At 49.8% G+C, this 14,393-nt stretch overlaps 2 protein-coding genes across 9 annotated transcripts in view; one reads left to right on the top strand and one right to left on the bottom strand.

Moving 5' to 3' along the window:
• The window catches only part of sh3yl1 (SH3 and SYLF domain containing 1), a 239,990-nt gene extending 230,301 nt beyond the window's left edge, over positions 1 to 9,689 (bottom strand). For 3 of the 4 annotated variants that reach the window (XM_072498653.1, XM_072498656.1, XM_072498655.1), the window contains exon 1: positions 9,575 to 9,686. Coding sequence is in view for 1 of the 4 variants with exons in the window: in XM_072498654.1 (XP_072354755.1) it covers position 9,575 (1 nt within the window). In the remaining 3 variants the exon portion in view is untranslated. Of the gene's footprint in view, positions 1 to 9,574 lie in introns of all 4 variants that reach the window. The other variant, XM_072498654.1, reaches the window with a different exon arrangement.
• A 119-nt stretch (positions 9,690 to 9,808) lies between these two features.
• The window catches only part of acp1 (acid phosphatase 1), a 47,395-nt gene continuing 42,810 nt past the window's right edge, over positions 9,809 to 14,393 (top strand). For 2 of the 5 annotated variants that reach the window (XM_072498658.1, XM_072498659.1), the window contains exons 1-2: positions 9,809 to 9,951; positions 11,934 to 12,007. In XM_072498658.1, the coding sequence (XP_072354759.1) occupies positions 9,912 to 9,951; positions 11,934 to 12,007 (114 nt within the window). In that variant the 5' untranslated portion in view covers positions 9,809 to 9,911. The remainder of the gene's footprint in view (positions 9,952 to 11,933; positions 12,008 to 14,393) is intronic. The other 3 variants (XM_072498660.1, XM_072498661.1, XM_072498657.1) reach the window with 2 other exon arrangements.

Genomic DNA, 14,393 nt, shown 5'->3' on the forward strand with positions numbered 1-14,393 from the left:
GGAATGTGGCTACTAGGGGCTTTTCCCAGTAACTTCATTGAAGCCTACCTGTGACAATAAGCGATTATCAATTACAATCTAGAAAATACATAATATCTAGTTAAATGGTATTATGTTTCTTGTATCAAAACAGAGAACCCTCAGTGTGCATTAAAACCAATAACTGATTTATTTTATGTTAGTTGCATGAATGTATAGTACACAGTTTTCACAATGAGGACAATCAATATTCTGATACAATAAGGATGCAATTTTACTGATTAGTTGAAGTTTGGCTCATTCCCTCTAGTTTGACTTTCCTTCCTTCAATTAGTTGTTGAAATTAGTTGATCTAAACTTAGTAAACATCATACACAGCATCTGGTTATATATGCCACAGATAGAAAGTAACATACATTGACAACCATAGACTGACCTAGGTTATCTGCTTTAAATCTGTGAAATGGAGGGTCTTCGTCCACTGAATCAAATGTGCTATCCATCAATATGACTGTGAGGCTCCTCCTGCTTTTGCTTATGAATAAACATTTCAACTCACCATGGCAAACCCTTGGTTTCAGTTTTTTTGTTAAGAAAAGATGTGGAGAGAAACAGTTTACGTTTTTTTTTAAACCAGCTCAGGCAGCAAATGCAAAATCCAAATAATTACAAAGTAAAATTATACAATTCTCTGTGTGCATTACAGACCACCAAACAGTGTAGATGAGATAGTGGTGGAGATCTGTAAACAGTTCAGAGAGACATGCAAGTACAGCAGAGCAAAAGCATTTGATTATTTTAACCATCCCAAGTTAAACAAAGGAAAAATCAATATATTGGTTGAATATATTACACAGACTGCATTCAAGAATACTCCTAAAGCTCCTAAAGGAAAGACTAATTGACCCCACTTAGTTGGGGCAATTAAATGGAACAAATATATTGAGGCAAAGGTTTAAAAAAAAATGTGAAATGAAATCTCGAAGATAGTTAAATTGAATAGAAGGAAAGGATAGCAATGAGTGAAAGCTAAAGGTGTGTGCCATTGGAAAATAACAAGGTCAAGAAGATAAGAAGGATCTAATCATTAGTAGAAAAAATAGCAAACAGGTTACAAGATCAACAGTGGAAATATTCAAATAAAAAATTGAGTACAAAAAAAGGCATACTCTCGTAAACTAAAAATGGAGCACACACTATGTTGGAGGAATTGAAAAAGGCAATGACAGTCCTCCACCTCCATGCTGCTGGGAGGCCTCTCATTCATAAAAACGAATTTACATTCTTACCACAAAAAGCCTTATTTCTACATTTCATTCAAGTGTAGAATCCTTTATCAAAACAACCACGGGAATTCATATTCCCACTTCAAAGAGTCCATAACCACTTATAATGGTCCTTCCAGTTTATTCCATTATTTCCCCTTTCTTTTATTTTGCTTTATCATTTTTGATTGATAGGTGATTAATGGACATGTATCTTTCAGTGAAAGATACGGTAGCACAAGTGAATAGCACTGTCGCTTCACAGCACCAGGGTCCCAGGTTTGGTTCCCCGCTGGGTCACCGTCTGTGCGGAGTCTGCACATTCTCCCAGTGTCTGCGTGAGTTTCCTCCGGGTGCTCCGGTTTCCTCCCACAGTCCAAAGACGTGCAGGTTAGGTGGATTGGCTATGATAAATTGCCCTTAGTGACCAAAAAGGTTAGGAGGGGATATTGGGTTATGGGGATAGGGTGGAAGTGAGGGATTAAGTAGGTCAGTGCAGACTCGATGGGCCGAATAGCCTCCATCTGCACTGTATGTTCTATGTTCTAAGCAGCAGAGAGAATGAGGAATTCAGAAATTACCAGAGAAAACATTCTGTAAGTTTCGGATAGTTTGAACTAGTTTCAGGTTTGTCGACACCAGAGACAGAGAGGGACTAGAACTCAGTTTGGTTGATCGGCTGGGGGGAAATGAATTGGCCTAAAAGGTCATACTCTGCCCGGTAGAGTGATTGGATCCTGTCTCAGTGGAATGGTTCAGAGTGACAGGGGGCACGATTCTCCTATCCCATGCTGGTTGGGAGAATCGCCTGGGCCGCCAGAATTTCCCGCGACGCCGGTCCAACGCCCTCCCGCGATTCTCCTAAGCGGCGGGAACGGCACGGTCGAGTTTCGCGGGCCGCAGGCCGGAGAATCGCCCGGGACACCCAAAACGGCGATTCTCTGGCACCCCTGCTATTCTCAGGCCCGGATGGGCCGAAGTCCCGACGGCGTGACCCCAGTTCATGCCGTCGCCATGCACACCTGCTATTTAAAGTCGTCAGCCAGTCGTGCTGGCTGACGCTGAGCAGGGAGGAGGTGAGCGGACTGTAGCGCAGCGCCCGGAGACCGGGTCGGCTTCCCCGAGCAGGCTGCGGCCAACGGGGGGGATGCGGGAGAGTGTGCAGGTGGGAGGGGGGGTGCGGGAGAGTGTGCTGGTGGAGGGGGGGGGGGGGGGGTGCGGGAGAGTGTGCAAGTCGGAGGGGGGTGAGGGAGAGTGTGCAGGTGGGGGGGATGAGGGAGAGTGTGCAGGTGGGAGGGGGGGTGGGAGAGTGTGCAGGTGGGGGGGGGGGGTGAGGGAGAGTGTGCAGGTTGGAGGGGGGTGAGGGAGAGTGTGCATGGGGGGGGGTGAGGGAGAATGTGCAGGTGGGAGGGGGGTGAGGGAGAGTGTACAGGTGGGAGGGGGGTGAGGGAGAGTGTGCAGGTGGGAGGGGGGGTGAGGGAGAGTGTGCAGGTGGGAGGGGGGTGAGGGAGAGTGTGCAGGTGGGAGGGGTGTGAGGGAGAGTGTGCAGGTGGGAGGGGGGTGCGGGAGAGTGTGCAGGTGGGAGGGGGTGAGGGAGAGTGTGCAGGTGGGAGGGGGGTGAGGGAGAGTGTGCAGGTGGGAGGGGGGTGAGGGAGAGTGTGCAGGTGGGAGGGGGGTGAGGGAGAGTGTGCAGGTGGGAGGAGGGATGCGGGAGAGTGTGCAGGTGGGAGGGGGGTTGAGGGAGCGCCGTGCAGGTGGGAGGGGGGTGAGGGAGAGTGTGGATGGTATTGTCCATCCGCGGATGCCACATGTCAGCCGCCCTGATATGGCAGGACGGTGACGAGGACACGGCCGCAGGGTGCGTGTGGCTGATGGGCACAGGCGAGTGGCACACTGGTGAGCAGTACGGTGTGAAGTGACCGTTGGGCGCAGACAGTGACCAGGTGTTAGGCTGGCTGCGTATCTGCAGCGCGACCAGGTCACCGGGGCACACAGGGATCCCATGCAGCCTGGCTGACAAGGTGTGGAAGAACCTCCGTGTAACATGTCGTTTCTCTGCCCCCCACCACCCTCCTGCAGGTCACCATGTATGCCAACCAGACAGCGATGTTTACTGCCGTGGTTGGCGCTGCAGTTCTGGAGTTTGCCATCCGGCAGCGTAGAGTCGGACGGCCCACAGTGGCTGCAGATGCAGCAGTTGCTGCTGCAGCAGAGGGGATGGCTGCGGAGTGACCCATCGTCGACACGTAGGCCGCAGGCGCTCAGGACCCGAATGTAAAGGGGGATGCCGAGGGGAACATTGACCGCCAGACGGCGAGGAATGCAGAGGAAGTGCTTGGGGGGGAGGAGGAGGAGGACGAGGAGCCACTGATGGTGGTGCCAGGGAGCCACAGGCGTCCAACAAGGCCGAGGGTGTACCGTGACAGAATGTCGTTCGAGGCCCTACCGGACATCACATGCAGGAGGAGACTACAGTTCAGCAGGGAGACGGTCGCACACATATGCCAGCTCGTGGCGCACCTCGCACCATGTGGAATGGGAGGAGGACACGCGATACCAGTCTCCGTCAAGGTGACGGTGGCCCTAAACTTTTACGCTACCGGTTCCTTCCAGGCGCCGAGCGGGGACCTATCCGGGATCTCACAGGCATCGGTCCACAGGTGCATCAGTGCCGTCACCGACGCCTTGTACGCCATCGCGGACAGGTACATTCGGTTCCCCGAGGACCGAACACAGCAGGAAGCACGGGCACGTGGATTCGCCAAGGTGGCCGGGATACCGATGGTCCAGGGTGTCATCGATGGTGTGCACGTCCCCATGCGCCCACCTGCAGACAGCAGGGACGTGGTCATGAACAGGAAGGGTGCGCACTCCATGAACATTCAGGTGGTGTGCGACCCCCACATGAAGATCATGCACGTGTGTGCAAAGTACCCCGGCAGTGTGCATGACGCCTACATTCTGGCACAGTCGTTCATCCCCGCAATGTTCGATGGATGCCCCCCCCGGCTGAGGGGCTGGTTGCTGGGCGACAAGGGCTATCCATTGATGTCATGGCTGATGACTCCAATACGGAGGCCTCACACCAATGCGGAGAGCCTATACAACGAGGCCCATGCAGCAACCAGGGGTGTGGTGGAGCGGTGCTTCGGGCTGTTGAAGATGCGTTTCAGGTGCCTGGACCGATCCGGAGGGGCCCTGCAGTACCGGCCCGACAGGGTCGGTCGCATGGTTGTGGTCTGCTGTGCGCTGCACAACATTGCCATGCAGAGAGGAGATGCCCTGGTGGAGGAGTCGGAGGGAGGACCCGACGGCACCGGAGCCAACGCATACGAGGAGGATGGGGAAGAGGAGGATGCGGAGGAGGAGGATGATGGGGCGCATTAGGATGGAGGGGAGGGGCGCAGGACGCAGACACTGCCCGGCAGCTCGTTACGCCCAGGAGGCTGCGCGATGGCACTGCCGCGGACAGCAGGCACGCGACGCGTTGGTGGCCGCATGGTTCACGCACTATGGGGGTGGGATTCGCTGAACACTGCCACTTGCACCGTCAGTCCTGTACACGGGCACCACACAGCACCCACCACCTCCCCCCCTCCCCCCCCCCCCCCCCCCCCCGCACCGCGTTCACGGCAACAATTCCACATCACCTTACCACTGCGGCACTACGGGATTGCACAACATTGATGATTGGGTAAGCGGGTGTGAACAGTGCCATGTTGAATGATGACAGCCCGCTCTGCGATGAGCTGTGAGCTCAGATTCGCCAGCCGAGGTCTGACTCATGGCTATAGCTGAACCTTGCACTCCGGTGGTCACAGCCTTCGTGACGGATATTTCACCACATGTCCGTGTGGGGTGCCTGGCGTCGGTGTACCGAGGACAACGGTGTCCGATTATGGGGGGCGGGGGGGGGGGGGGGGGGGGGGGGGGGGGGAGGGTCACCACATCCGGAACAGACCTTGAACGGCTCGTATACCACGACGCCAATCGGGCACCCTCCCGGGCCCCCTGGCACCGGACATAGCACACAGTCTTGCAAGTCAAATTTAACAGTGCGTTTATTCGTGTGGTGAACATAGGTGCCCTACCCACTGCAACTAGACTGTGCCTGCACCCGTGCCAACTTCTTATGTGCCTAACGACTTTGCCTTAAGGGCCCTCCCACTACGTCTAGGTGTGTTCCCAGATGGTACAGCAGGAGTGGAGGCGGACTGTTGTGAATCACGCCCTTCGACATGGCTCCCCTACGGCACACGTTTCCTGGGGTGGCCCGGCTTCGATGGGCCAGGCTGCTCTGCGGGTGTGCTGGATGGCGTGGTGCCACCCTGACCTGCCCGCTCCCCACCAGATGCGCCAGGGACGGAACGGGGGGAGGCCGAGTGTACCGGGACGTCCCTTGGTGGAGCTACCAGGACGGGCCCCAGAACCTCCTCCTCCCTCGGGGAGCCCGGTGGCCCCCGGGCCTCACTGTGAGACGGAGATGCGCTCGGAGACATGCCCCGTCGCACCCCCGACACCTGGCGCTGCAAGTCCTGGAGGCCTGCAGCGGTATCGACCACGGTCCGATTGTTCGCCGAGACGGGGCCCAGGGAGTGCGACATTCCTGCCAAGGTCTGTGCTATCTCAACCTGTGAGTGCGCTACGCCATCCATTACGTGTGCCAGGCGGTCTATGCTCTCCGCGACTGACTGCTGGGACTGAGCCATCTCTTGCTGGGACTGGGCCATGGCGAGACTCAGCCAGGGCCCGGAGAGCGGCGGCAATGTTGTGTTGGCTCTGGTGCACGGTTACCTGTGAGAGGGCAGCCCGCTCCTGGGCCATGGATGACGCGTGCACGTGAAGCCCAACACCTTGCAGAACCTGACCCATGGCCAAAACCCCTTCACCCATTGCCTCCATCGCGGACGCCACCCGTGCGGTGTCGGCCTGGGTGGCTGCGATGAGCGGCACCACTCCCTGCTCCTGGACGCGGATAGACTCCTCCAGCTGCGTGTGCAGGTCCTGGAAGATGGCCCTCATCCCGTTACTCAGTCCCTGGGTGTCTATACGCATCAGTTGTCCGGGTGGGTCAATTACATCCAGGAACCCGGGAACCGTCTGGGTGGCAGCTGGTTGCTGGGCCTGGGCTGCCCTCCGACCGCCCAGCCCCTCGGCTGCTCCAAACTCCACCTGCTGTACCGGCTCGGCTGTGGGGTGCGCACCAGACCGTGACCCGGGAGCCTCATCACTTATATGCCCAACCGAGGTGAGTGTCTCTGCGATGGTGAACGGTGTGGGAGACAGCAGTGCCGCAAGCTCGAGGTCATCATCCGTCAAGAAGTCTGGTGTGTATTGTTCCCCCTCATGGCCAGGCGCAAGCTCCATGCGGGCCATGTCGTCTTGACCTCCAGTTCGATCCAGCGGGTGTGTGGCCGTGATGTGGGCTTCGGCATTACTGTCCACCCTGTGCCCCTGACTAATGTCTGTCCCGGAGGTCTCAGCGTCCCGGTCCTGTGTCCCAGACTGTGAGGTCTGCCCTCCTGTCCGACCAACTGCCAACCTCTGGCGTGCGTCCCTGGGTGCCATTGCGGTGGGTGGCGTTGCGCTGCTTCCTGGCGAGACGTCCCTAAAGGTTCGGCGGATGGCCCTGGGGAACATAAAAGATTCGGGGTTCGTTAGACACTGTGGCCCGGGTGTATGGTGGTGGTGGGTGCACAGTGTGAGGGGGTATGGGATCTGGGGTGCAGTGGCCAGAGTGTGAGGGGGGATGGGATCTGGGGTGCAGTGGCCAGAGTGTGAGGGGGGATGGGATCTGGGGTGCAGTGGCCAGAGTGTGAGGGGGGATAGGATCTGGGGTGCAGTGGCCAGAGTGTGAGGGGGGATGGGATCTGGGGTGCAGTGGCCAGAGTGTGAGGGGGGCGATGACGGGTTGGGGGTGGAGAGGACTTGCAGGGTTCTCTCACTTGCTTCTGCGCCTCCGACCTGGCATGGCGCGACCTCCCGGGCCCTCTGCTCGTGAATGGTTAGGAGGTGCAGGACCGGAGAACCCTCTCCGGTTCTCATGTGCTCCCGCTGGTTATGCGCTGTCTTGCCCCCGTCCGGGGGGTCTGCCCCACAGCACTGACTGCAGTGCCCACCTCCCGCCAGCCGCGCCTCACCGCACTGGATGGCTGGCGATGCCCAAGTCTTGGGCAGAGGGTGTCCCTTCTCCGCTCCACCTCATCCACCAGGGTGTCCAGGTCCGTATCCCGGAACCTCGGTGCGGCTCTTCGGGTCTCAGCCATCTCCTCAGTTCTCCTCCGGGTCCTCTGTGCGCGGTTCGCGCAGTTTATGACGCAGCGGTGCGTCATTCGGGCGTCGCACGGTGACGTCGCGGCCTTCGCGGAACGCCCCCCCCCCCGAGGTTCTCGCGGCCCCAATCCTAGCCCTTTTTCGGGCCCTGAATCAGTCGGGATCGGGGCCGTTCCGCGCCGTCGTGAACCTCGACGGCGTTCACGACGGCACGGCCACTTCGGCGTGGGAGTGGAGAATCGCGCCCAGGGAGTTTCAGTTTGACTCCTGGATACAGAAATACAACGACCTGCTTTTTCCTCTCTCTCCAGGAAGGCTGAGAGTATCGTACTCCTAAAACCTGAGTGAAGCTACAGTGAAAACCTCTAACTGAAAGCAAAGTTTGAAGAGGAGCTGGTACTGGAAATACCCATCTGAAACAAATACTTTTGCTTTTTTACTGTTTCAGTCCTTTCTTCCCTTGTGTGTTTTTCTGTCTTGTTGGCCATGTCTTCAGTTGTATAGTCCTCATACTCAAGAATACCCTCCCTACCTCTCTATATCACTTTCCTCCTTTAAGATGTGGAGATGCCGGCGTTGGACTAGGGTGAGCACAGTAAGAAGTCTTGCAACACCAGGTTAAAGTCCAACAGGTTTGTTTCAAACACTAGCTTTCGGAGCACTGCTCCTTCACCTGAGGAAGGAGCAGTGCTCCAAAAGCTAGTTTATGAAACAAACCTGTTGGACTTTAACCTGGTGTTTTAAGACTTCTTACTACGTTCCTCCTTTAAGGCACTCCTTAAAACCAAGATTTTGTTCAGCTGACCCAGTATCTTCTCACACTTTTCAATGTGATCCCTCCTATATTCAGGCACTTACAATTAACAGCATCACGATCAGAAAACATAGGAATTATAAAAGCATTTAGTTTGGTGTTTTTCATGATCTAATTACTTAAACAAGTTGATAAAGCCCTGCATCATTGGCTTCTCAGCAAATCGGTTTTGCTTTTTTCTTATAATTTTTATTTGTATCTGTTTCACTATATCTCCGTACAAAAATACATTTCTAAATCATAATTTGTTGTCAATAATTTTCTCAACTATCATCTATTTGATATAGATTCTAAATGCATAGATTTTACATAAAGACATTGTTTGCTAAGTGTCTTCTATATGTCTACAACAAAATTATTTTAATTTGCAGTTAGAGATTCTCAGGATAAATATTAGAAGGTGTAAAGTGGTTTATTGTGGTAGAAAGAATGAGAAGAGACAAAATAATCTAAACAGTCTAATTTTAAAGAAGATGGAGGGTTCAGAGACCTGGAGGTATACATTCACAATTCACAAATGCTGTTTAAAACAAAACGGCAGAGAGCCTTATGTCAATAGAAGTGAAAACAGGGTACTCATGCTAAACCTTTAGAAATCACAGGTTAGAAGCCAACTAGATCATTGTGGAATCTCTAAGCACATCTTTGAAAGATCTTAGAAAAGATGCAGAGAAGATTTACTAGGATTGCACCCCAAGGATGAAAGACTTCACTTACATGAAGAAATTAGAGAAACTGATATTTTTCTTCCTGGAGTCTGGAAGGTTAAATGTAGATTTCATGGAATTATCAAAGAGTAAATACAGACAGTAAGGTCAGTAACAAGAGGACACAGATTTAAGTTAATTGGCAAAAGGAACCAGAAGGGAGATCGATAAGGGGGTAAAATGCCGAGTGCATTATAATCTAGAATGCCCCACCCAAAGAGTGGTGAAATCAGATTCAATAATAACTTTCAAAATGGATTTGGAGAAATACTAGAAAAGGAAAAATTTAGTGGGTGCGGGCAGCAAGAGAATGAGATAAATTGGATTTTTTTTTTTTAAACGACCTAACCACTGTGGCTTGAATGGCTCAAGTGTTGTATCATTCCATGATTGTATGAAATGATTTCACCATATGTCAATGACAAATGTGCCTGAACTGTCACCCAACATACATGTTGCACCAAAAAGTCACACAAGGTGTTTATCCCAAAATGTGTACCAATCTAATAATGAGAAACAAAAGAAAATAAACTTACTTTCAAATATAATGATCCTCTAAAACTTTGAATGCGATCTATCACAATGTCATTCTAATCTGACTTCCTGCACATTCACCTGAACTCCTACACCTGCCCACTTCCTAATAGGTTCTCAATGGACCTATCTAGCAGCTGTCTGCGGATGTGCCAAGGAATTAGGACACTTCCGCATCTCGACAATGCATCGGATTTTAACTCAGTTCCCTTAGTTTGGAAAATTAGAATAATTAATGTATATATAATTTGCAGCGAGCGAAGCCCAGTATCACTGGCACAACAGGCAGGCGAGTAGACGGAAGCGGATGACGCGGTGTCCCGCGAAGACCCGGTGAAGATGGCGGATGGTCAGCAGTCGGTTCTCTTCGTCTGTCTGGGTGAGTGCGTGTGTGCAGTGCTCCCTCCCGGCTCGAGCCGGCCCTCGGGATAAGCTGTTGCCCCATTTGCCCGCAGAGTCACCTGAGCCAACGACAGTTATAGCGCGCGGCGGGCTGGCGGGTGCCTGGCGCCCTCCCCGGCCGGTCGATGTTGGGCTCACTCCTGCCGCGGTCACCAGAAAGAGGTTCACTCGCCCTGAAGAGGGTTTAAACGCTGCGACCTCGTTGTCACCACTCCATCTGGTAATCCACATTGCCTCTCCTTTGATAGAATCAGGCCGAGCAGGAGGAGGCCTTTCGGTCCGCCATGCCTCCGCCAACTCTTTGGTGCAAACAGCCAATGCCTCCCAAGATAAAAACGAATTAGGGCGGCTGCTGGAAGCTGGAACAGGAAATGCTGGACAATCTCAGCAGGTCTGACAGCATCTGTGCACAGTGAACGGAGTTAATAAAACGTTAGATCCCTTCTCTCTCCACAGATGCTGTCAGACCTGCTGAGATTGTCCAGTGTTTTCTGTTTTAGTTCCAATTACTCCAGCTCCTTTTTGTATCCTGTCCTCTCCACCATCACAAAGACCAACCATTTCCACCTTTGTTGATGCTGTTGAAACCTTATCTCGAGACTTGACTTTTCCTCCCACGTTGTGTCCCCCGTAGCTTGAGGTTATCCAAAACTCTGCAGCCTGTGTCCTACTTACTCTTGCCAATCCCATTCACGCCCTGTGCTTGATGACCTACATTGGTTCCCAGTTAAACAACATCTCAACTTTAAAATTCTCATCCTTATTTTTAAATCCCTTAATTTGCTTCTCTGTCATCACCTCCAGTATCTTAAGTCTCTAAGGTAGCTGCACTTTTCACTTCTGGACTCTTGAGCACGTTTTAATTCCTCCACCATTGGTGGCCATGCCTTTTAAGTTGTCATGGCTGTAAACCTTGGAATTGCCTCCATAAACCTGTCTGCTTCTCTTTTCTACTTTAGAATGCTCCTAAAAGTCTATCTCTTTAACCAAGCTTTCGTCATCTGTCCTGATAATCCCTGTCAGGGAGCCTCGGTATCAAATTTTTTTTGATAACACGTTTGTAAAGTACCCTGGGGTGGTTAACGATGATATATAAATTCAAGTTATTCATAGACCCTGCAAATTTATCTCTTTAAAGTATCCAATTTTTTTGGAAGTTACTAATAAGTATGTTTCCACTACCCTTTCAGGCAGTGCATTGCATATCACAACTTACTATGTTTAAAAAAAAAAAAAAAAAAAAATCTCCTTGCATCCTCTCTGAACTTTATGCCTTGGATTTGTCTCCTCTGGTCACCAACCCTTCTGCTACACAGACAAGTGATGATTCAATTTGTAAAAAAAATGCTTTCTTCCTTTATGCCTCCATTAAATGGTTCTGGCTTATAGCTGAATACTTTAAGTATAAAAAGATAGAAATAAAAGATGAGTAAATAGATTTAAGGACAGGATCAGCTGTGGTCTGAATTATCCATTGGAAAAAACATTGAAAGCACTAAATAGCATCCTCCTTTTCCTATGACCTGTCACCTGATGGTGTAAATGTTAAAAGATCTAATTCCATCTTGTCAAACCGGCAACATCTGAATAAAAACAAGTGGTGTAAACCACAATTGGCTTTGTCTGAGGTAGACTTGTGCTGAAGAGACACTGCTGATATTGTTTTTTTCATAGGGCAGTAGTTGTTGGTGAGTGAAGTTATATGGTTTATGCAGTGATTCTGCCTGCAAAGTGAAGTGTATAAATTGCTGCTTAAGAAGTTTCCCTCTGTTGAGAAACGTTGTTTCTTCCATATGCACTTTTAATATCCATAACAATTGGAGCTGTATAGAATTCAAATTTGCATGGAACTCAATCTATTTAGCTCTTCTCAAGTACAGGAATTCTATATACTTTAAACTGTGCGACCTATGATAGCAAAATATAACATTTGCATATTTTAAACTCTCCTTTTTTAAGGCAACATTTGCCGATCTCCAATTGCTGAAGCTATCTTCAGAAAGCTGGCAACAGACCAGGGTATCATAAACAAAGTAAGTCCGACTCATTTTTTACTTATTTAATTTCTAAATAAATAATCCTTCATAAGTGACCAAATCAAGAGCATAGGTTTGCTGCGTCACTAATTGTGCTTCATATTATTTCCCTGCTGTCACTCTGCTGAATCTGCACTGGTGGATTTATTAGCAGTGAACACGTGCAAGATTTCTGATTTTATTCCATAGTGGAAAATGGCATATATGGTCTCAAGCGTGCATTTAATTTTCATACTGCTGATACAGTGAATATTGTGTTATGTAAAAAACAATCTTTCATGCAACACTATTTACTTTACATATCATGTACTTTTAAATCACAATAATATAGAAGTTTTATATTTCTGATTGTTTTCCAAAAGCATTTTCGTGCATTGATTCTGTAGCAAAGACATGGGCCATTTTGTCCAAGTGGTCAATGCCACTGTTTAAACATATTACGCCAAACTCCACTCACTCTATTGCTCCATCCTGTCCCACTGTTCCCCTATTCCAGTCTTTCTCATGTGTATATATAAAGACGGGCAGCACGGCGGCGCAGTGGGTTAGCCCTGTTGCCCCACGGCTCCAAGGTCCCAGGTTTGATCCCGGCTCTGGGACACTGTCCGAATGGAGTTTGCACATTCTCCCCGTGTTTGCGTGGATTTCGCCCCTGCAACCCAACGATGTGCAGGCTAGGTGGATTGGTCACGCTAAATTGCCCCTTAATTGGAAAAAATGAATTGGGTACTCTAAATTTATAAAAAAATAAAATGTATACATAAAGATTCCCTTAAATGTGTCAATAGTGTCAACCACTGCATATGGCAGTGGATCCCACATCCTCGCCATTCTCTATAGAAATAAATTGTCCTAAATTCTTTACTTGATCATTGGTAGCTAGCTTATATTGATGCCCAGTTGCTCTGGACTGAACCACATTTAGAAAAGGTTTTTTCGCATCCACACTGTTTGAAACCTTCGGGGTTTCGAAGTCTTCTTTCGGGTCTCTTAGCCTTTTTTCCCAGAGAAAAGAGTCCCAACCTAATCAATCTTTTAGCATAGTTGCATCTTCCCAATTCTGGTAACATCCTTGTAAATCTATTCTGCACTTATTCCAGTGTTTTAATCATCTTGTATTATGCAGATCAGAAATGTGTTGTGCACTCTGTGTGGCCTAACCTGGGCTCTGTATACATTTTAAGGTTATCTCTCTGCTTTTGTTTGCAGTCCTTATGGCTATATCAAACTTCTACTTTTAACAACTTGTGTATCAGTATTCCAATATCCTTTTGCTCCACTGCCCCATTTTCTTTCTAATCGCAGCCAGAGCATCACTTGCAATAGCTCCTCTTCCTGTTCCCACAGAGTTCCTTCTGGTATCCCCCAAGGGTCTATCCTTTGCCCCTCCCTCCTATGTCTCATCTACATAGTGCTCCTCCATGACATCTTCTGAAAGCACAGCACTAGTTTTCACATATAGGCTGATGATGCCCAGCTCTACCTCACCACCACCTCTTTCACAACTCTATTTTTGCTCAGTTATCAGATGCTTAACCGAAATCCAGTACTGAATGAGCAGAAATTTCCTCCAGTTAAAATGTTGGCAAGATTTAAGTAATTGTTTTCTGTGCCACACTCTAAACTTCGCTCCTGAGCTATCGTTTCCATCTCTCTGCCTGACGACAGTTAGCAATTTAACCTGTGTGTTCTCAATCTTGCGGTCACATTTGTCTCTGAGATGAGCGTCCAACCTCATTTGCATCATTACTCAGACTGCCTCTTTCCATCTCCTGTAACATAAGCACTAGGAGCAGGAGTAGGCCATCCTCCTAATGCTCCGCCATTCAATGAGATCATGGCTGATCTTTTGTGGACTCAGCTCCACTTTCCGGCCCAAACACCATAACCCTTAATCCCTTTATTCTTCAAAAAACTATCTATCTTTATCTTAAAAAACATTGAATGAAAAAGCCTCGACTGCTTCACTGGGCAAGGAATTCCATAGATTCACAACCCTTGGGTGAAGAAGTTCCTCCTAAACTCAGTCCTACATCTACTTCCCCTTATTTTGAGGCTATGCCCTCTAGTTCTGCTTTCACCCGCCAATGGAAACAACCTGCCCGCATCTATCCTATCTATTCCCTTCATAATTTTATATGTTTCTATAAGATCCCCCCTCATCCTTCTAAATTCCAATGAGTACAGTCCCAGTCTACTCAACCTCTCCTCGTAATCCAACCCCTTCAGCTCTGGGATTAACCTAGTGAATCTCCTCTGCACACCCTCCAGTGCCAGTACGTCCTTTCTCATGTAAGGAAACCAAAACTGAACACAATACTCCAGGTGTGGCCTCACTAACACCTTATACAATTGCAGCAGAACCTCCCTAGTCTTAAACTCC

Source organism: Scyliorhinus torazame, chromosome 4 (genome assembly GCF_047496885.1).
Source record: "Scyliorhinus torazame isolate Kashiwa2021f chromosome 4, sScyTor2.1, whole genome shotgun sequence".
Classification (NCBI taxonomy): domain Eukaryota; kingdom Metazoa; phylum Chordata; class Chondrichthyes; order Carcharhiniformes; family Scyliorhinidae; genus Scyliorhinus; species Scyliorhinus torazame.